Source organism: Simochromis diagramma, unplaced genomic scaffold, assembly GCF_900408965.1.
Source record: "Simochromis diagramma unplaced genomic scaffold, fSimDia1.1 OVJJ01000361.1, whole genome shotgun sequence".
NCBI lineage: Eukaryota > Metazoa > Chordata > Actinopteri > Cichliformes > Cichlidae > Simochromis > Simochromis diagramma.
Genome location: NW_024386860.1, coordinates 4,252,276 through 4,274,161, shown reverse-complemented (window position 1 = coordinate 4,274,161; position 21,886 = coordinate 4,252,276). Strand labels below are relative to the sequence as shown.

Here is a 21,886-nt window from a genome sequence, read left to right as displayed (position 1 = left end):
TAGTATTTATGTTTTTTAAAAAGCACTGTATTTTATGAAAAAATGGACTCTCATCAACAATCATAATGCACTTTGTTAAATTAGAAGTAATTTTATAATCTTATCTATCATTGCACATCTATTGTACATGGTTTATTTGTTTATTTATGTTTTGTGTCTCTTTGACCACAGATATCTGCATTAACTAGCTGTTTAGTAGCAAATATCATCAAAACATATCAGGTCTTCATTAGTAATCAGGAAACACATATTACTGCTTTTGTGTTTTTTAATGTTGATATTTTAAATCTACTAAGTAATAAACAGAGTAGCCCCTCAGTAACCTTTGTATTAATATGTTTTGATCAATTTGAGCCTTACGAGGCACTAGCATCACTAGAATAACATTATTCATGCTACAAGAACCAACACTAACACTAAGAAACACACACAAAGCAAAAGTCTAAGTGTCCAAAAAACTAAAAACAAGTCTTTCCAACTCCTCACTCATTCCTCATTCAATATGCGATCATGCCCACACTGATTTATGAGGAGTCTGACAAGTAAGAGCCCAACATGGTTAATGTGGTCATGCAAAATAAGAAAAAAGACACTGCGCTACTATTATTTGTGTTAATTAAACAACTATGTAACGTTAAACGAGTGACAAATAAATATATTAGGACAAATAAATATTACCAGACATTCAAAGTTGGGTTAGAATATATCCTCTCAGGTGACAACCAACATTGATTAAGCAGTTGATCCACTGCTCTGGTTAATAAAAATTAATGCGGTGCTGATTTCTTTGATTCATTGTTTAGATCCATTTCCCCTGCATGTTTGTATTTTTTCCAGCCTTTTTTTTTTTTTAAATGTCTTTGACAGTAGAGTTAATTCAATACAGTAGAAATAGTAGAAATAGAAATGTTTCTCTGAACAAACAGTTTTCAGTTATTTAGACTGTTTTAACAAAACTGGTTCAGGATTGTCCTGCACTGTCAGCAGTGGTGGCTTTTATCAAAGGCACATAAATATTTGGATGTGTGCATGTTTTTGCCACGAGCCTGTGAACCTAAAGAGCACATAGAGGAATAATTGGTCTGCATAATTAGAGATACATCAATAGAAGCTTTTCACTGAGCCAGTGAGCTGTGTGATTGAATGACATCAGTGTAACGGTCTTTCCTCTGTCAAAGGCTTAGTCGGCCAGAGTGAGTGGTCAGAGTATTTCCCGGATTGTGGTGGTACCTCACAGTCTCCAGTTGATGTGATGACCACGCAGACTAAATACGACCCCAGTTTGATCCCTGTGACTCCGCTGGGCTACAGCCAGCACGGCAACCAACCCTTCACTATGTACAATAACGGACACACAGGTAACTTTGGCAGCCAGCTCGTTTCCCGTTCCAGTTTTACGGTCTGCCTGTTTATACTGGAGTCAGATGTGGTCAGCAAACTTTTATAGCTCATTAATTACTTTAGGAGATTAATAAGAGATGACTTGCAACTTTCCATTTTTATAGCCACTTTTAAAATTGTAGATTCTTATTATACGCTTTCCTAGAAACAAGTCACCAGTGTTGTTTATTTCTCCATCAGTGGTGATTGAACTGCCAGAATGGATGGGACTCGGGGGGCTGCCGTGGTTCTTTACAGCCATACAAATGCACCTCCACTGGGGCAATGACGGCCCAAGTCCCGGAGGCAGTGAACACACCATTAACGGACTGAGTGCAGATGCAGAGGTACATTTAAACACATCTGACTGTTAACTACCAGTAACCACACACATACAGTTAAAGTAAATATGAAACTCACCCACAATACATGATGCGTCACTTAACATAGCATGGACTAAACAGATTTGTAATATAAAAATAATAATAATAAATAAATGAATAAATAAACAACAAGGACCAGTATAAAGATGTTTATTCATTCATTTATAAATATAAAGACAAATATTTTTATAAATATAAAAGTTTTTTTCAGCTGATTTAACATGTATGTAAGACACACTTGTGTAAAAAGGTTTTCTTAGAATCTGCCATTACATGTGTGACATGCACAATTAAGCAATGTGCATGTCACACCAAATTCTGTGGCAGCATGACGGCAGGCAGATTTCTTGGTTACAAATATGTGACTACACACAATATGTATCAACAATTACAGCAGTAAATGTGTGAATTTGCAGCTGGAAAAAGTCACAAAGAAATGCATCGCTTCCTCTCGTGTGCATAAAACTACTTTGTAAAACGGCTGTGCTACAACTATTACTTTTTAATTAAGTAATAGTCAAAAAAAACAGACAAAGATTGATAGAAAAACACTTTGAGAATTAGCAGTCAATTCAGTTATTTTTCTATCAAAAGTGAAAAAAACCCAACTCTCTTTTTAAAAATGTATCTATTTATCTTTGGCACATGCAGTAAACGCAGTAAGCATTTAACTAAAAATTGACACAATTAAATGAGAGACTTTTTATATTCTCTGATAAACTATTTTTGATTGTGTTTTTCATTTTTTAGTGATGATTGAGATTATATAAATATTTGTTTAAATATAACATATTAATAACAAATATATAATATACCCTCCTATAAAGATAAATGTTATTTTAACAAATACAATTATTTATTTTTGGAATTGCATCGGTATATTTAAAGATCTTCTTATATTCTATATTTAAATCTTTGTGTCACTTTTTTTGTTGATTTAATTTTGGTTTACTGTGATAATGAAACAGCCCACTGACGAGAGGCTAAGGGGGAAAATGACATCCAAGAAACATTTGTGTTGATTTAATGTTAATTAAAAATAATAAAAAATACAGAATTTAAAAGAGGGAAAGACACGAGTAGGTGATTGAATAAAATTTGGAAAGAGTGAACAAGGTAGAAGAAAGAAGGTAAAAGAGTGGAGTAAGGATGAAGGTGAGCTGAATATAGATACACCTTTAAGAAAAGGACAATTATCATTTTTAAAAAATGAACTTGGCATTTGGGCTTTTACAGCATAATGAGACATTTCAGTGCTTTTCAGGACTTTGCATCCAGCTTTTTCTGTCTGTCAGTTTTAAACCCAAGCCTCTCTTCGCCGCCTTCTTCCTTGTCAGAGTGAATTTTTAAAAATACTGCGTGTCCTCCTACTCCCTCCAGCTCCATGTGGTGCACTACAACTCTGAGCTCTACCCAAACATGTCTGCAGCGATGACCCAGAAAGACGGTTTGGCTGTTTTAGGAATTCTCATTGTGGTAATGAAACAATTTTGTCACACAGCAGCTATCCATATAATCATAAAAAAGTAATAGGTGTAAATCTTACACTCATTAGCTGGAATATTTTTGAGCATTTTAGTGATCATTTAAGCCCGACTTTTCCCAGACAGGTGAGGAGACAAACCCGGCGTTTAACAACATCCTCAACTATCTGAGTCGCATCAGGCACGCAGGTAAGTCTTCGTACACTTCCACTTTATTCCTAAAGCACTTTAAAACAAGAAAACAGCTAACCAAAGGGCTTTATAAAAAATACGAGAACAAAAATAAAACAATAAATCAGCTATAAGTTAATACATAGGAGCTGAAGAACATTAGAAATAGTACAGGTGCATACAAAGGGTAAAAGTTTAAGACAGAAACTCACACTGGGTCAAAGCCAAGGAGAAAGGGTGTGTTTTTAAAAACAGCGAGCCTCCAGCTATAGCTCATTCCACATTTTAGGAGCAACAACTGCAAAGGCTATGTCTCTTTGGATTTATAAAATGTCTTCGGGAGAGTCAAAAACACCTGGCTAGCTGATCTAAGAGCACATGATAGCATGTAAGGGTGAAGCAGCTCAGACAAACAACAAGGGGCAAGACCATTAAGAGACTTAAAAACAAATAAAACAATTTTACAATGGATCGAAACTTAACAGGAAGTCAGTGAAGGGATGCTAAAACTGGGCTTATATGCTCTTGTTTGCTTGTACCAGTTAAAAATTGTGCAGCAGCATTTTGTACCAGCTGTAGACGTGAGAGGGAGGCCTGGCTAATCCCAATCCAAAGAGGATTTCAGAAATCCAGGCGAGAGGTGATAAATGCATGGATCAGTGTCTTTAGGTGGCATCTAGATAGGATGGGCTTATTTTTTGACTTCTCGAATGAGAGCAGGTGGACTCAACCACAGTATTGACATGTGAGACAGGTTTTAGGCTGGGGTCCATTTTCAGCTTCATCCTCCTACAAATATTTTTAAACCACCTCATTGTTTCACAGTTTCTTTACATTTAATCATTTACAGTGTTTGTGTTCTTTTAAGTGATCTCACTATTTAATAATTTTCAGTAATTAAACATAGATCAATTATTTTCAGCTCTGCTTGTCACTGTAACAAAATGTTTTAAATTAAAAGCAGTTAAGTTTTAAGAGGATAAAAAAAACGTGTTGTTTTGGGTATTTACACATTTCTTCTTCTCCTTTCATTCATAATCAGACCAGAAAGCGTTCATCCCAGCCTTTGACGTGCAGTCTTTGCTTCCTGAGGATCTTGGGCGATACTATCGATACAACGGCTCCCTGACAACACCGCCGTGCCACCAGAGTGTTATCTGGACCCTTTTCCATAAAAGGGTTCAAATCTCAGTAGCCCAGGTCTGCACATCTAAAATCTCTAATCTCTAAACAGTGCAAAAAGAGAACAAACATGCCTCATCTTTTGCTCAGCTAGTTATGTTTTTCCTCACTAATATGAAACAGGTCGATTGAGCATATTGAGTAAAACATTAATCCTATTTTTATTTTAAAATCAAAGTGAAATGTATTATTTTTTCATGGGGCGACCGTGGCTCAGGGGGTTGGGAAGCGTATCTGTAACCGGAAGGTCGCAGGTTCGATCCCTGGGCTCTCTGTCCTGGTCGTTGTGTCCTTGGGCAAGACACTTTACCCTACCGCCTGCTGGTGTTGGCCAGAGGGGCCGATGGCGCGATATGGCAGCCTCGCCTCTGTCAGTCTGCCCCAGGGCAGCTGTGGCTACAACCGTAGCTTGCCTCCACCAGTGTGTGAATGAATAGTGGCATTGTAAAGCGCTTTGGGTGCCTTGAAAAGTGCTATATAAAATCCAATCTATTATTTTTATCATGATAAATATATGTAAAAACATATCTCACAGAACTTATTATCCCTTTAAGATAACAAAACATTATCTTACCAACAACATATTTACCTTTTTAGACATGTAATAGCTTCCTGTGGATGTGATGAGTGCATCCTGCAGCTGTGCAATGCTCATTGGTTGTATCTGCCTCTGATGAGAACATCAACCCAGCATGTCCCAGGCAGACATATCAGCACTAAATACTGGCCGAGGAGCTGCCTGCATATGGTCCAGAAAATCCTGTCCTACTCCAGCAGTGTTATATTTTCTTTATTTGTAACAGAAAGTGTAAACTTGGAATGTTTTTGTGACTTTGACTTAACTTTCAGCACTACACTATAACTGACAGCTTTTATTCTACCAGAAGGATATAAACTTGCTTTCCACGTGCAGTCTAGAACTCAGTGTAACTGCTCTTCTTCTCCTTTTTATCTCTCCACTCCAGCTGCTGAAGTTGGAGAAAATCCTTTACTCCAGTAAAGCTGAAGAAACAGACAGGATGCTGCTGCAGGACAACTACCGTGCAACACAGCCACTCAACCACAGAGTCATCTTCACCTCCTTTTCTGCAGGTCAGACAGAGTAACTACAACCAGATAATTAAAAGAGACATGAAATTCTCTCTTTCATGTTGCTGTGGTGCACAGGAAGTCACATATTTGCATATAAGCACTTGGTTAGTTTAGAATATTAGCAGAATATTCTTTTTAGCTTTTCAGACTGAAGAAATGCAGATTTGGGACAGGTCACAGCCAGTCTGTTTTGAAGTGTTACCCCACTTTAGCCCTTCTACACTGGGTGATTGTAATGCCAATCTGCTGCTCGTGATACAAAGAACAATGAGTACAATAAAGTCAGTGGGTGACCATGTAGAGCAAAGCAAGCAATTAGTACAATGCATGGAAAGCGTGAAAAGTGAGGAGAAATGTGGGAATACTAATGATTGCCGGTGACTTTGTTTGAGAGACAATAACCTTAGGATGGCATGATTAAAGAGAAAAAGAGAGAGAATAAGGGGAAGTGATGGAAAAGGAAAAAGTGTTTCTTTGCAAGCTTATTGGAGAAAAGAATTTTTTAGAAACTGAACACTGTCTCCATTGTAATCGCAAGAGAAAAGGGAAGAGGAAAAAGAGACAGAGAGAGAAGTGAAAGAGAGAGACAGAGTGGCAGACAAAAACAAAGGAGAAAGAATTTGTGTAAAATGCTCATTGTAATGAGTGGCTGAACTGGAAAGCCTGTGATATCAGCACTCTTGAAAAGGCAGCAAGGCTGAGTGGACATAACATTTCATAACACTACGAGTTGAACAGCAGATACTGTCAAGATAAACCGATTGGTTGCTCCGTGTGAGACGAAAAATAACAAAATGATTATTTATTCTGTATTTTGTAGAATCGGGGAAGGAGCTCTCGTCTGGTAAGACTAGCAGTTATTTCCATGCATATCTTTGCTGTCACTTTTTGTAGAATCGCTTTTTTAATTCGCTGGATTGCTTTATTTCTGTATTTCTGTTCACTTTTTATTGCTTTCCTGTTTGTCTCTGTGGTCATCCCTGCAGGAGAAGTAACAGCCATAGTGATAGGAGTGATGTGTGGCTGTGTAGGCCTGGCGGTTATCGTTCGCTTCATCGTGAAGACAATACGGTAAAAGGTTTTTACTGCATTGCTTCGTCATTTCCATAGTCTCGTTGCTGTTTTTTCTTTCCACTCTTTCAAAAGCACATTGTGGTCTTTCTGTTTTTCTTTTTGGTTTAACTTTACTGTTTACCTGTAGAAACTTTGGGGGAGATCGCCTCACTCCAACTCCTTTCTCTTGGCAGATTTTTTAAACTCCTCCAATTTGAAGCAGTCGTGGTAAACAGGTGCTTTACCTGACCTGAATACTGACAGAGCTTTTGGCTAGCACTGACTGTGTCGGGCGTCCTCAGCGCAGATCTTGGATCGGCTTATAGACATATTCATTCTGTTTTCGATCCCTGTGAATGAAAACAATGGTGATCTCATAGTAATCTACATATAAATCATTAATTACAGTATGCTGACAAGCAGACATAAATTAGAGTCCAACGAATACACTGGCATGGACAAAACTGGTACCTGCATATATTTCCAGCAACAAGTAAAATTTCCGTTAGAAACACAATATATCAGTATGCACAGCAGACTGTTTATAAAAGATTGATATTTTAATGATTGAAGCCTCGAAAGGATTAAAAATTACAGGCACGCCTCAGTGTGATCCAATACAACCCAACATACAGTGCAGCTTCCTGTTGAGATCAGCGCTCTGAGCTCAGTGAATATAGTTACAATATCAGATGGTTTTAACTTAAATATGATCATTTTTACCATTACCAGTGTTGGTTGGGCTGTAATAGAAATGTAAAGAAAGAAATGAAAAGATAAAATTAGCACTAAGATCAGTGCTGGGAATAATCCGATCCTTTGACCTCTGCTGCAATAACATGCCTATTTCATAATTCGCTGCCTTCTCTCATGATTACCACTGATTAATGAAAGTATGAGCTCTTCCCATGCCAGAGCGATTTAACTCTTTTCCCCTTGGATGCCTACTATGTGTAAACACTGTCTCTCTTTTTTGTGCTGAACAGCTTCTGTCATATTTGAGGCCGTCAAATGTTGTCTTCATGGGGGAAAGAGCTAACATCTTCACTGCTTTCTTCAGCACTTCCCAAAATGGATTATTAGATCCCTCGAGGAGTTTGGGAAACCATCAGCTTTCATTTTGTTAATCTGCTTTAAACTTTACATTAAAATCTCATCTCCGGTCCCTCAGACTAACGAGAGCACAGTGGGAAGAAAACACTTGCATACAGCCTCTTTGAAATGTTAACTCTCTGTTTTGTTCTTCTGTTCCTGTCATGTGATTCCATCTTTTGATCTTGTGACAGCTCTACCTCTAGCTGGGATGTCCTGCACAATAACCGGCCTGCTCCCATGCCAAGGTCACTGTTCAAAATTATGACCCCTGACCTCAAAACTTTAATTTCAACCTCTCAGACGTAGTTTATTCTTTTTTTAACCACCTATTCACAATAACTTATCCTCATGAGTTAGACATTCTTAGAGTACCTACTAAAGACTGTGAGACATTTTAACTTCCAAGAAAGCCTCCAGAGTACAGTTAGAATTTCTTAAACATCTGTCATTAGTAAGAAGAGTAGTCCTTAATCCTAAAGTTTTAGGTGTTAGAGTTCTGTCCCTCTGTCTTCTAATGTACTCAGTGCTCACTGGATACATATGTGACTGTGTTGGACTGTCTCTTAAACTGTAAATTTACATGGGAAGGAATATTAATATCTGTCTCTACTGGCTAAAGTTTAGTTGATTTAAAGTGGCAACAGGAAACTTTTCATCATTCGCTGCTCTTGCGAATAGCTGATAGCTTTCCATTTTTAAATACTCTTGTGTTTTAAACCAGTGTAACAACGTGAGAACACAAGGATCCACTAGAGTCTGAATGGCACATCAAGGCTTTCTGGGGACACAACCTCTGATTTCTTCTAAATGCACTGACATTTCTGCACAGAAGCTATAAGGGGGCCGACTGTGCATGTTTTTCTAGGCTGGACCAGATTTTTCTCTGCATTACGGTAGGCTCCTTACCTTACGATATAAATCGCCATGAGGCAACTACTGTTGTGATCTGATACTTTATAAATAAACCTGAACTGAACTGAAATGCATTTTACTGAAAGGTGTTAATAGTATTTTGTCAACCCCAGTAACCTGCTTCAGTAACCTGACACAGCTTCTGTGTTGGATTAGATCACATGTTTAATGTTTCCCAAACAGAGTAAAGCTGGAAGGAAATGAAGAAAAAAAAAGACAATACATTTTTATACCATAACTTTTCAACTCTATGAATGCGTTTTATAGTATTACATGGCAGTTGATATGACACGACCAACCTGAAAGACAGGATATATATCCACAGATTCTTAAAGCTTCTGTTACGACATCTGAATGAACTGCCAGGACATTTATATGAATGGGGGCTTGTTTACTCCACCTCTTTCCCTATGACAGCTGCAATAGGCTCCAGCTCCTTCCTGTGACCCTGAACTCAAGTGGAAAAAATGGATAAGGATAGAAGGATATTTATATACATTTAAAGCAAAATGTCATTAGTATATCCAAAATATGTGATGAAAAAAATGTACTCTTGCTGTACTGCAACGTGACAGTGACACAGTAAATCCAGTGGGCATCCTTTGTTACATGTCCCCCTCTGCTAGTTTATTTTCTCTTGACTCTACTAATTTATCCCCTGCCCTCATAGGTTCCTAAAACACCCGTGTTTGATCATTTTTAGTTTTCTTTTTTTGTTTTTTAATCATATAATGGAGCCTTACCGGGGCTGAGCTGTATTTTTGGACAAGGAGCGACCTCTTCTGGATAAACTACACTGACATTTAAAAAAAAAAAAAAAAACTATCTGAGAAGTTTTGAAGTATGTGCGATTAATCGGTGGGGATAACTCTTCGCTTTGACATTTCAGGACAAAGGATTCAGGGAAGGAAAAAGAGGAAAAACAAGACATGGCTATGAACTCGACTTCAGAAGCAGAAAAGAAAGAAGAGTCCTTGCTGTCACCTCAGAGTGTGCCCTAGCTCACAGCAACATCAAACACTGTCCCTCTCATCAGTGAGTTTATTGCTGATCCACATCTCCTCAGGGGAGAGGAAGCAACATGTTTTTACTTTATCATTTACAAAACGCTAAAAGAAGAAGAAGGAGCAGCTTATAAAAAAAGCGAAGGGACTTGGACACAGGAGAAGCCACCTGCTGCCCGGACCATTTCTGTCTGGCGTATGACATTTCCTCAGTTTGCACAGGGAGCAGTTGGTGTAAATATGCAGTTTTGCTGGGGGGTTTTTTCAGGTATGGCTCATGCATGGCTGGAATATATGACCGACTCATGTAAATACTTTGGGGGATAAACATTCTGTTGTTTTTATCACAGTGGGGCGGTATTTTATCTGTTCACTTTGTTCTTTGAACTGTAAGCACACGTCACTTGGCACATTAATAATCGTAATTAAAATTATTTTATTTTTCACTAAAACCTAAGAATTGAAGAAAATTTGATAACAACACACACGAGAGATGAAGCAGGTTTTATTTGTATAAAATACACGATATCTGAACATTTCTGGCTCTGAACTGAAATCAGCAGATTTTGTTGTAAATCAGTTTTATTTATGTGCATTTAGTTATTCCATCGAGGGTTTAGGTGCTATACGTCCTCTTTATGTGTTTGTTTTCAGCTAACTTGTCAACATGGACACCACATTAAAACACCTGAATGTCAAACTTGCCGATTCTTGATTACATATGACCGCGTGTTAATATCTGGCTTTGCATGATTGCATGTGATCAAGTAAGAAGTGTTGAGAGCTGTGGAAGTTTGAGGATGCTGCTTGACATAAAGTTTTCCCTATTCATTCACCTTAACCCTAACCATAAAAAGTGAATGCCTAACCCAAAATATCATGGCCATTGTGTGTTTTATCTGAAATCATGAGATGGAGCAGTGGGCCAGGACAAAACTGTTCATGATGCAGCAGAGCCACGTGTCACATTCATGTCATACAAACCTGACAGAGCTGTAAAATGACAGCTGCGAGGCAAGGCTGTCTAATTTTGTTTCCTCTGCCTTTCCTACTTGAGGTGGAGGGTGCTTTCACATCTGCAGAGAAAAAATAAAAAGACTGAAGAGGCACTTTTGATATTTGATACCGAAATGTAACAAACTTATTTAGGCATTTTTCTTAAATGAAGTAACATATCAGCAAAAAGAGTAACGTGTGTGTTCATGATGCAAAATACTACACCAGTAAAACACTTAAAGCTGGAGGTGTCTCTGGATTGTAGTGGTTAACATGGTTGCTTAGTAAGCAGAAGGACACTGGGTTGATTCCTGCTGGAGACACAAACCTGCTTCCTGGGCCTTGTGTGTTAAACTCAAACGTGCTGACGAGATCATGATGAGGGTGCAATCCAACGGAGCTTTATTATGAAAGCATACCGTACACGTGACCAGCTGCACATGACATAGATCATTCCTGAAGACTGCAGTGACAACATATGACACCTATGATTTGTTTAAGAGTCATGACTGATACCAGTACTGATACTGGTAGTACCAGTACATTAGAGGAGATTATGGTCCCCATGTTTTCACTATGGCCTGCTCGCTTTGTGGAACCACAGCAAAATCAGCTGAAAAGACCTTCTTAGCTTTATGTGTATTAATCAGATTTTAATGAACATAAACGTGTGATTAATGTCACAGTTGTTTTGTGCTCTGGAGGCCTGAAGATTAGATCACAACTCAGATGAAAGCGAGAAAAGACAATGAGGAAGTTTGGTTACACTTCACTTACGAAAGCGAAGCCATTCAAACATCTTCTGATCTCATTAACCCTTTTTCTTTATTTGATGTTAAATTTCATGGATTTAATATAAAAATATAAATGATTTATTTCAATCACATATACAGTGGCTTGCAAAAGTATTCGGCCCCCTTGAAGTTTTCCAAATTTTGTCACATTACAGCCACAAACATGAATCAATTTTAATGGAATGCCACGTGAAAGACCAACACAAAGTGTTGTACACGTGAGAAGTGGAACGAAAAACATACATGATTCCAAAACATTTTTTACAAATAAATAACTGAAAAGTGGGGTGTGCGTAATTATTCAGCTGGAGCTGTTTTGCAAAGAAGAATGGGCAAGGATTTCAGTCTCTAGATGTGCAAAGCTGGTAGAGACATACCCCAAAAGACTGGCAGCTGTGGTTGAAGCAAAGGTGGTTCTACAAAGCATTGACTCAGGGGGCTGAATAATTACACACACCCCACTTTTCAGTTATTTATTTGTAAAAAATGTTTGGAATCATGTATGATTTTCGTTCCACTTCTCACGTGTGCACCACTTTGTATTGGTCTTTCACGTGGAATTCCAATCAAATTGATTCATGTTTGTGGCTGTAATGTGACAAAATGAGGAAACGTTCAAGGGGGCAGAATACTTTTTGCAAGCCACTGTAAATGAGATATGATTTCTTCATTTGTAACATATTCTGACTTTTGATGACATCTCAAGCAATTTTAAGTATTCCTGTGTTTCAATCTTAACTATAACTTACGCTATGATGTCAGATGATTTATAATTGAAAGGTCACGTCTGCAGGAACATAGGCTAGGCTATCAAAACAGAGACAGTGATGTATCGGTTGAAACATGATAATAATCTGCATAATTAAATTAACGTGTTACAAAAAGCAGCCCTTCAATGCAGCAGACTCACACAGTGAGCAGCCAAAATAGCTCACTGGACCTTTAGTATTTATAGCAGTCACTGGATCGCCTTCCTCTGCTCTGAAGCATAGCCATGTGGTCGGCCTTATGTAATGCACAAGTTCTGGCCACTCCTACTCGTGCGGCACAGGAAGAGAACTGAAAGACAGCGCAATCATCTCACATCTGGAGCTCTTTCACTTCTATATCTCACAGAAGAACCAGCAGCTGGCAAAAGGTAGGAAGTTGTCTCAAATAAGCAGCGGTTTTCTACTTCTGCTCCCGTTTTCATGTTTTAAAAACTGCACAGACAGTCAGCTGTGGCTCTGTCGCTAATTCAGCTGCTTTTTATGTACTGTTCAGCGAAAAGCTGTAACGTGTTTGTTCACGACTTCTTTATAGCTCCTTTATAAATCTTCTCGCTCTCTGCAGGACCGCTGGGTAATGGCTGCTCCCAGGACTTACCTCTCGCTTGCCGTCTGTCTTTTTCTGGGACATCAAACTGTTGCCATAAGCGATGCTCCCTGCCAGCTCTCCACTTGGAAAAAAGGCTTCAAAACCTTCATGGATCGCCACGTTCGCAATGGAACTCCTACGACCCTTGATCAAAATGAGTGGTTTAGTTACATTAAGAATATCGGGGACTGTAGCAGACCCACACAGTCCTTCCTTGATCCAAAGGAACTGAAGAGGGTGAAGGCCGTCTGCTCAAAGAATGGAGGGAAGACGTACAAGGATAACCTGTGCATCAGCCAGCAGCCTTTCACCTTTGTCACAGTGAGAAGTGTTAAGGACACCTGTGGTATCAAAAGTGTCCAAAAGGACACCAAACACCTGATCCTGGCCTGTGAAGTGTTGGACAACGAGTGTGTGCCGGTCCATTTTGAGGGAAACCCCACGAACATGAAGCCTGATAACAATGCCAAAGCCTGCCAGGACCCCAGGATAAGCCATGCTCCCAGCTTAAAAACGACATGGCTCTGGTTGTTGTTTACTTTGTTATTCCTTATAAGCTTTTTTTAAATTGATTAATTAAATGTTATGGATTTGTTTTGTTTTGTTTTTTTTTATCTGAAGGCATTTCAATTCAGTTCACATTTCAGTCATGAAATTTGATTTGGAGTTTCTGACTTCAAAGCAATATTAAAACAAACAAAAAAAAAGTCAAGTATTCAGTTATTTAAAGATGGATTTTTGTAACAAATGTTGCTACTTTTTTATGCATGTACTGCTCAGGTGAGTCTGTCTATGAGTTTGATTTGAATAATTTGATTGTGGACATGCAGACATGGTGTGCAGGGTTTGAATAACAACAGTGGTCTCTTGAGACTGACTCAAAAATAAAATTATTGGTGCTAAATTATGAGCCCATGAAGAGTAAATTTAATAAAAATTCTCAAAAAGCAACTGCAGGAATTTTTCTTTCATCTTTCTCTGACACAAACTCAACGAATCGCCCCAATCCATCCACGTCTTTTATTTTAATCCACCAGTAGTTAGTGATTCATGTTTACAAATGAGGTAGATGACAACCATGTGAAGATTGTGTCTCTAGATTTGTCTTGTTTTAACTGATTTGCCTGCTAATTAGTCCACAAAAGCTACAGTGAAAGTGCAGCAATTAGACAGCAAACCCATTCAAGCTGCACAGAAGACTGATAATAACTATTGTTTGGGTGAGCTTTGTTTGGAGCAGCTGATATATTTATTATACATTCATAACAAGAAGTCTCGTCACACCTAATAGATCCAGTAGTTCAGTTTCAAAATTCAAGAAATTAATATTTGCTTTGTTCTTCCTTCCAGCAAATTAACCAAATGGGTTTGTCGTCTGTCAGTGATGAAAGTATCGGTACCTCACTGTGTGTACACTTATTGCATGCGATGCAAAAACCACAGGAAATATCAGACCATGAAGACGCGTGCACTTGAAACTCAAATTGCTCATCACTATGCTGAATAGCTTAACATGCACATGATGGCAGTTTAACTAAATGAAATAAGAGTTTTCAGGTGTGGTTAAATACAGATGTAGTCTGAGATTAAGGAAAAAATCAGCATATGAGCTGCTTTCAATCACAATCTTAACACAGCTTTGCCACAGTGCCTCTCTGGTCTCTGCTGATTCAGATTAGCACCCTCTGCTGGCTTCTTCTTACGTTCGACCTCCTGAGATGAGAAGTGGATCCATAGGTTTGCCAAGCTGACTTCTTTCTACCTCTTCAGGGTTTTTTTATACTTTTGAGGATGTAGTCAGTGAAGTGACGTATCTTAGACGCAGCTTGTTAATGAAAAGGGAGAAAGGTGTCACAGAAATTTAAAATAAATTGATTTTACACACAAATGGGTTGAGGGGTTCTCAAAAAGAGAACAAAAAGAACCACAAGCACAGAATCATTTATAGGCACGTTATTTACAAGTTCACAGGTTGCAGAACACAGAAGATTCAATGCAAAAGATGAATAGAGATTGTTACAGTTCACAGGCACTGCTATTTTTTGCGAGTGTGTTTGTGCATTTGGTTATGATCTCTGCAATTTGAGTTCTTGGTGTTGCCCTCTGATGATAAAGGAGGGTTGTGGCTATTTATGTGGCCTTCTCTTTAGCGTTGCCCTTCCTTGGTGTCTCTCATCTCATTACGTCTGTGCACTAGACCTCTGTTTTTTCTGGTTGCGTGTTTTCTTTTTTTTGTTACTAAGTGATGTTCATCAGGCAGGCAGTAGCTGTCATTTATGTGTTAGGGCCTTACAAGCCAGCTGTAACAAGTCGATTACATGTTGCATTAAAAGATTACAGGGAATCAAAATGAGACACTATGGAGCCTCCCATTCAGCCAGGTCAGCTTGGCACAGAGATGAGAAGAATGTTAAAAGTTTCCATTACAAAGAGGCACTGTTGCATTTTTACTGCACTTATACTGACATGGGTGTTTGCAAGGGAAAGGTTTAAAGATGGGAAAAGAATAAAGACACTACAGTCCTTGAGTCAGTGATACAAAAGTAGACCGTTTCCTTTTCTTCATTTTTATTTGACTTGTTATCCACCCTCATATGAGACCTTGTGTATTTAATTTAAGATGCACCTTTTCAGCTCTGTCATTAAACATATTTACAACAGGGTGGGTGGTCCAAAATGATACAATATACAGCAACACCAATATTAAATATTGCAAGCATGTATCTCCACTCTGAACTAAACTATGCAGAATAAATATGAAATAGAAACTTACTGAAATAAGATACTTTGTGATATACGAGTCATTGTTGCTGTTGAGGGGTCACCATTTTCCTGAGTTTGCATTAGAATTTCCCCAAATTGCCCATTCAGCAACAAATGCTGTGCCCACGTGTGCACCATATTTACAGTTTTCTACTAAGCCAGTTCACTGACAGTGTTAACTCAGGCTGAGTGAAGGTTGAGTGGGCTGAAAGCCTGCCTCAAGTCAACCCCAGGCCCCGCTGCATGAGCCAGCTGTCAGGTATATTGTGGCACATAGCCCACATAAAACCTGTCACAACCAAAGCTTGGCTCAGCTCAATATTTTTGTGCCAGAATTGGCAAACAACACATTTCCCATAATAGAGCCAGAAATGCCAAGTAGCTCGGATTCAGCTCAAATCTGTCTACCGGCTTTGTGGTGATTGGAGCTGACCTTTTATTATTCTCATTTTGCACTTTGTGGTGTTAAATGAACATTAACAGCATAAGAGCTAACTCGCAGCTTTGACATAGCCTTCTTAAGAAGCTCTGCAACAAATTAAGGCCTGGGTGAACTGCTGCCACTCTGTATCACATTAAAACTGGTTCTCAGAGAGACAAAAACACAAACAAAATTATCAGGATGACTTGTGGGTGTTGGGACTCCACCTGTCCCTGCAGGCGCATGAGCAGGCCTGGAGTCACGCATAGCCGAGGGCACTAAACTCCTGTAAACACTAATAACAATAGTTTGATTAGTTACAGTAGGCTCACATGCCCAGACATCTTCTACGTGTGGAGCCAAAAGGATATAAAGAGTTTGAAGACTTAGACACAGCACCGTCAGTTTGCCACCACCAGATGGCAGGAGAGTTGCTCATTAGGCTACTCACCAAAATCCCAGGATCCAAGCAAAGCCTGAGCATAACAGTACAAACAGCCTTCAGGCTTAAATTCATTTAAAAATATAAAAGGTTCCTTCATCTTTTATTCTAAAAGAGAAAGACTTTTAGTTGTTTAGAGTCTTTTTAGGCACCTACAGCTACATCCTGTGAGATTTCATCGGTCATGTATTTTATTGCAAGTCACATCGTATGGGCCTAATAAACTTGGTTAGAATATAAAGTTTGATGGTAAACTGCAGAATGACAATACTTAAAAAGTCATCTGCAACTCTGCTAGGTTTTTCCCATGCTATGTCTACTTTGTCATGGTCATTATAACGGCCGGCACATGATACATCATACAAACAAATCTTCCAACACACATGGATTTTAATCTTTGCTAGAATTTCGTTTTGGCTCATTTTTGCTTGCTGTTGGTGAGACTAGATTGTTGCAGCGGTCTCTGTGAGATGATCGTCCTAAACTTCCAACATTTGTTTGCAAATTAGTCTAAATATACAAATATAAGTAAGATAACAGGTAATATGATACGTTGGGACAGTACAGATCAGATTGTGAATAAACAACTTTGGGATTTTTTTGGTCTTTATTTATTTTTTACCGTTCAGTTGAATGTCCCCTCTTGTTTTGGGCTCTGTGCAAAAAAAAATAAAAAAAAAATAAAATAAAAATAAAAATTGAACTCTGACCTGGAGACCACCTGACCCCTTTTAAAAGAATGACATAGAATAAAACTTTACTTATATAGCACCTTTCAGGATAAAAATTACAATGTGAATCACAACAAGATACTAAAAACATACAGACAAAACGTTTCTGAAAAACAAGGTGACAAAGACGAGCGTTTAGCTGCTTTTTAAACCACTGAGTCCACAGATCTCAGGCTCAGTAGGGAAGAGCTCCAGAATCTGGGGACCACTGCAAACGCTCCTAGTTATGCTGCACAGCAAGCAGGGCCTGAACAAATGACCCCAGGGCCCTGCTGGGTCCCTGTCCTATACAATAAAGGCTAAAATAAAGTCCCAAACTATTTTTAAAAACGGTTCCTGATAGAAGATTTAGGAAAAGTCGCGAGGAAACCTGGTGTTTCCATATGTTGGAGGACACAAACAAGGACTTCTGTTTGTAACCTCTCATTATTAAGTTGGAGAATACTGTCAGCCACCCATCTTTTAATAGAGTCTATTATAAACTGTGCAGAATTTGTCATTTTAAAACATCTTTGGGCTTAAAAGAGGTATATAACTGAATGTCATCTGTGTAGCAGTGCTAATAAAAGCCCTTTAAAAAGCTTAAAATGAGCTAAAGAGGGAGTGGATATACAAGAAACTGTAAAGTGCCAGAAACAGAACCTTGTGCCACACAGCAGGCAAGAGACGCAGACGAGGAGGTTAATTTATAAGCCACAGAACCACTCCAACACAGAACCCAGTACACTCACCCAGTATGTCAAGCTATCAAGCTAAAATGACAGTCACGTATAGTATCAAATGTGGAGGTCAGGTACTACGGCAGCAAAAACTTTGTGCTGCTGAGCCATTTACAGTAAAACATGATGAAAAACACTGAACTTTTAGCACCTCTAAAGTGTAAGCATTAGACTCAAATAGCGAAATAAGCAGGGTGGAGGTGTTATTATCAAGAGAAAATATTTCTTGCATACTTTAAAAAGTTATGGAGTTCTTATTGAGCTTATTTTGTATACATCTGCTTGTACAAAGCCACACTACACTGATATGAATGTATAGAAGTGCGAATGAAACAATAGGCTCATTGATTTGCAGAAAAGTTAATCAAAAATAAAAGAAGTGATGACTTGCTTGGATTTTGACAAGAAATGACAATTCTTCACTTGGTTTTCTTGTACAGCAACACCGAAAGTATCACAGATGACTCCATCTCTATGCGCTGCACCTCGTAAAATTTCATCACACCTTTCCATTTCATGTATAGCTATCTCTCGTAGCTTTCTTCCCCATCATGTTTTTGCAAAGGCAGGTGAATAAAAGCTTTTTAAACCTTATATTGAGCATTTATTTTCTCACACGTCTTTGGCAAAGTCAGAGGATCAGTGAAGAAATCACAGAGCTTAATGCCATTTTCCAGTTTTCTGCCTCAAACTCACTGATATGCAGATCTACTGCTATTCAAGGCAATCGAGAGAACAATAAAGCATAAATCTGACACTGTGTCAGTTAATTGTAGAGTCTTTGGGGACACACTGTGGTCACATACAGCAACAGTGACCAGAGGGTGACCTGCGCCAAGTATTTAACTATAGCAATTCTTCATCTATGACATCATCGCATGCACACATACTGTCCAGTCGTGCATACATCCATATGTGTCCAAATGCACGGACAAACTTAAACAGATGAGAACATTGCCTTCTGGAGACACTACTGACACACAATCGTGGCTGAGGAAAAAGCAAAAGTGGACAACAATCGTTGACTCGGGTCAAAGAGGAAAGGCAGCGGGAGAATAAAAGAATGAGTGCGGAGTGAGAGGCAGAGCGAGGGTGGAGGGGCAGAGTCGTAGGATGCAAGAAGAAGGAGGGCTGATACGATAAAAGCAGGGCTGGACTTTTATTGAACTTTTTTGGGGTTTTCAGGAAAACAAAACACATAAAATAAGGTGAAAAGCAATAAAAGTATGGGAACCAGCTCTTGTTTGTCTTCTCAGCTTCCCATTTTTCTCCAGTCCACATATGCTAGCTGTATTTCACAAAACCTTCTTCATGAACACCTCAGCCTCCCTCAGTTCCTTTCTTTGCCTCTCTGACCTCACTGTTCTCCTCTTTTCTTCTTCATCCTTCTCATCTGCTGTCTTCTGTTGGCTGCACGACAATTCAGCATCACTCAGTGCAGTTGTCACCTCAGATTAAGTGCAGGTGACAGTGTACACAGGGAAACACAGGGAAAACTTCAAGCATTGAACACACAAGGAGGACCAAATAAAGACAAGCTCGACGTAATCTATTTCTCCAGCTCCTTTTCATTCAGTGCTCACAGTCACAGCCATCTCCTCCCCTTCCTAATCAACCTCTCCCTGCTCTTGCTCTCCTGCTGTCCAGACCGGCTCATAACAAATGTGATAATTAGAAGCACAAAGACGAGGGGGGAGAGAAGAAGAGAAGAGGGGGTTTTGGGAGCGGGGCGAAAGCAGGGAGGAGCTCTGAAGGACAATACGAATAGAGTGTGAGTAATACAGGCGTCTGGCTGCAACTGCAAAGGCATCTAGAGGTTCAGTCTCATGTATGCAACACACAGGCGCACACACACAGTGTCCATTAGTGATACTTTAAATGCAAAACTCCCTGCATGATGATGTGGTGTGTGTGTGTGTGTGTGTGTGTGTGTGTGTCAGGAATAATCTGTGTCTGATGATTTCCATTACCAAGAAAAATAATAAGGAAAGAGTAACCGTTATGTGGGGAAACGCACACACACACACACACACACACACACACACACACACACACACACACACACACACACACACACACACACACACACACACACACACACACACAAACTTGTTTTCATGTTTTGACATACTGCTTTCCCTAGCTGCTGCTCCTAACCATCAAAAATGAACGCCTAACCCTTAAACCCTAAACCTAACCATAGCCTAATTGTAACCCTGGCACAAAAATCTAATTTTGAGTCTCAAAAAAATCCTTCAAACTCATGTGGACGGGCATTTTGTCCCCATAAGAGACTGTTGGTCCCCACAAGGATAGTAGAATTCCAATTTTTGGTCCTCACAAAGATATCTAAACATGCTACACACACAGACGTGCGCTCTTAACTTTTCTAATTTCTTATCTTTCCTCTGCTCTTTGGTTTGATCTCTCTGCCTCCCTTCCATGTACACAGTTAAATACTGCCATCTCTAATCAGGCCCATATGGTTTGCTGGGTCAGCATGCCAGCAGCCAACAGTGCTGCACACACTTTTGGCTGCGAACATGTGTGTTTGCAACTGTTGTGAAAGTCACACAGAGCAGGGGTTCGCAAATGTTTTAATGCTGTGACCCCCTTTAAACGTATTTATGTCTCGGCATGTAATTTTTAGAGGCTGGAAGAGGTTCAGCTGTCATGCATTTTGTGCAAAAAGTGAAAAGATTACAGAAAAAGACACAGTCTTGTGTCACGTAAATGTTTTGTGTTCTTTCCTTTTCTATTAGTCATCTAAAAGGCGCCCGATTCATCTCATGACTCTTTGGGGAGGTCTCAAGCCCACACGGACCCAGGGTTAAATCATAAAAGAGAGATACGGTAATTTGGGGAATGTTAGTCTGCAGGCATGTGCACTTCTTGCCCAGTGGTTTCCTGTGAGGGTAAAGGCCAGTAATAATGACTTCCAGGAGCTGGCAGTTTGGAAGGCCTGGGTCAAGTTCACATCTGGGATTACTAAGGTTAGTGGGTGAGAATTTTTACTGGAGGTCATCGGCATGATAAAGTGGAGAATGCCACTGAAGTGTGGCTTTAACCCGACTGATCGCATTCACACGCACAGGCTCCAACTTGTGCATACATGTCGCTATATTTTTTTATTCTTATTGCAACACAAATACGATAAGACATCTGAAATAGGACACCCACATTTTAGACATACTTTAGATACAATTTGCATTAAATCTAATATGGTGTGAGCTTTTTTCCTGTTTTCTTTCATGACCACATGAGGAAACTTTGGAACAGTAAATAGTCTGTAGATTGTAACTTTTACAGATATGGTTCAAATCTGTGTCATTTGAATGAGGAGAGGAAATAGGAAACAATACGCAGCATAAGAGGAAGTGAGTGTGGAGATATGGTACAGGTCACCCTAGGGAGGGTGTTGATACAAGGCTCAGTCTGTTTTAAATGTAACACAGAGAAGGAAATACAGCTGGAAATTCTCTGCTGCCAGCGACACAACTGTGAAGATTGCAGGGTATGGAGTGTTTAACCAAATGATTTCGTTTAACTGTTTCATGGTATCACCAAGGATGTCAGTGTCACAGTCGGCCCAGTTTTATTCTAATTAAACAACTGTGTAAAGGATTCAGATTAATTGTGCTTCTCATCACAGAAATGAACAAACCTTCCTTAATAGCATTTGGCAAAGTGCAGCAGGCTCCACATAACCAATTATTTAGCATCCTCATTCCTTTCTGTGTGATCGAATTTCAAGCCATTGAAGTATTAAACTGAACCCATCACTACCTCTGAAACCGCACATCTCCAAATGTTTCCCTTTCTATTAGTTCAAAGAAGTACAAGTACATTCTGAAAAGGTTCTCATTTAAAGAAAGATTAATTTAGAAAACAGGTTTATTATATTATCG

The 21,886-nt window shown here is 39.1% G+C and overlaps 1 protein-coding gene and 1 long non-coding RNA gene across 8 annotated transcripts in view; both read left to right on the top strand.

Annotated features, from left to right (window-relative positions):
* ca14 (carbonic anhydrase XIV) overlaps positions 1–11,491 on the top strand; it is a 36,071-nt gene extending 24,580 nt beyond the window's left edge. The window contains exons 3-13 of one of the 7 annotated variants that reach the window (XR_005695571.1): positions 1,179–1,358; positions 1,582–1,727; positions 3,144–3,239; positions 3,370–3,436; positions 4,461–4,618; positions 5,566–5,692; positions 6,513–6,536; positions 6,679–6,763; positions 6,940–6,981; positions 8,032–8,733; positions 9,642–9,750. Coding sequence is in view for 6 of the 7 variants with exons in the window: in XM_040029831.1 (XP_039885765.1) it covers positions 1,179–1,358; positions 1,582–1,727; positions 3,144–3,239; positions 3,370–3,436; positions 4,461–4,618; positions 5,566–5,692; positions 6,513–6,536; positions 6,679–6,763; positions 6,940–6,981; positions 8,032–8,085; positions 9,642–9,753 (1,091 nt within the window). In the remaining variant the exon portion in view is untranslated. Of the gene's footprint in view, positions 1–1,178; positions 1,359–1,581; positions 1,728–3,143; positions 3,240–3,369; positions 3,437–4,460; positions 4,619–5,565; positions 5,693–6,512; positions 6,537–6,678; positions 6,764–6,939; positions 6,982–8,031; positions 8,958–9,641 lie in introns of those variants that run through there. The other 6 variants (XM_040029831.1, XM_040029834.1, XM_040029832.1 and 3 more) reach the window with 6 other exon arrangements.
* A 1,068-nt stretch (positions 11,492–12,559) lies between these two features.
* On the top strand, positions 12,560–13,853 carry LOC120732330. The gene is made up of 2 exons (XR_005695572.1): positions 12,560–12,684; positions 12,879–13,853. It is a non-coding gene; the product is annotated as an uncharacterized LOC120732330 (long non-coding RNA).
* The last annotated feature ends 8,033 nt before the right edge of the window (positions 13,854–21,886 follow it).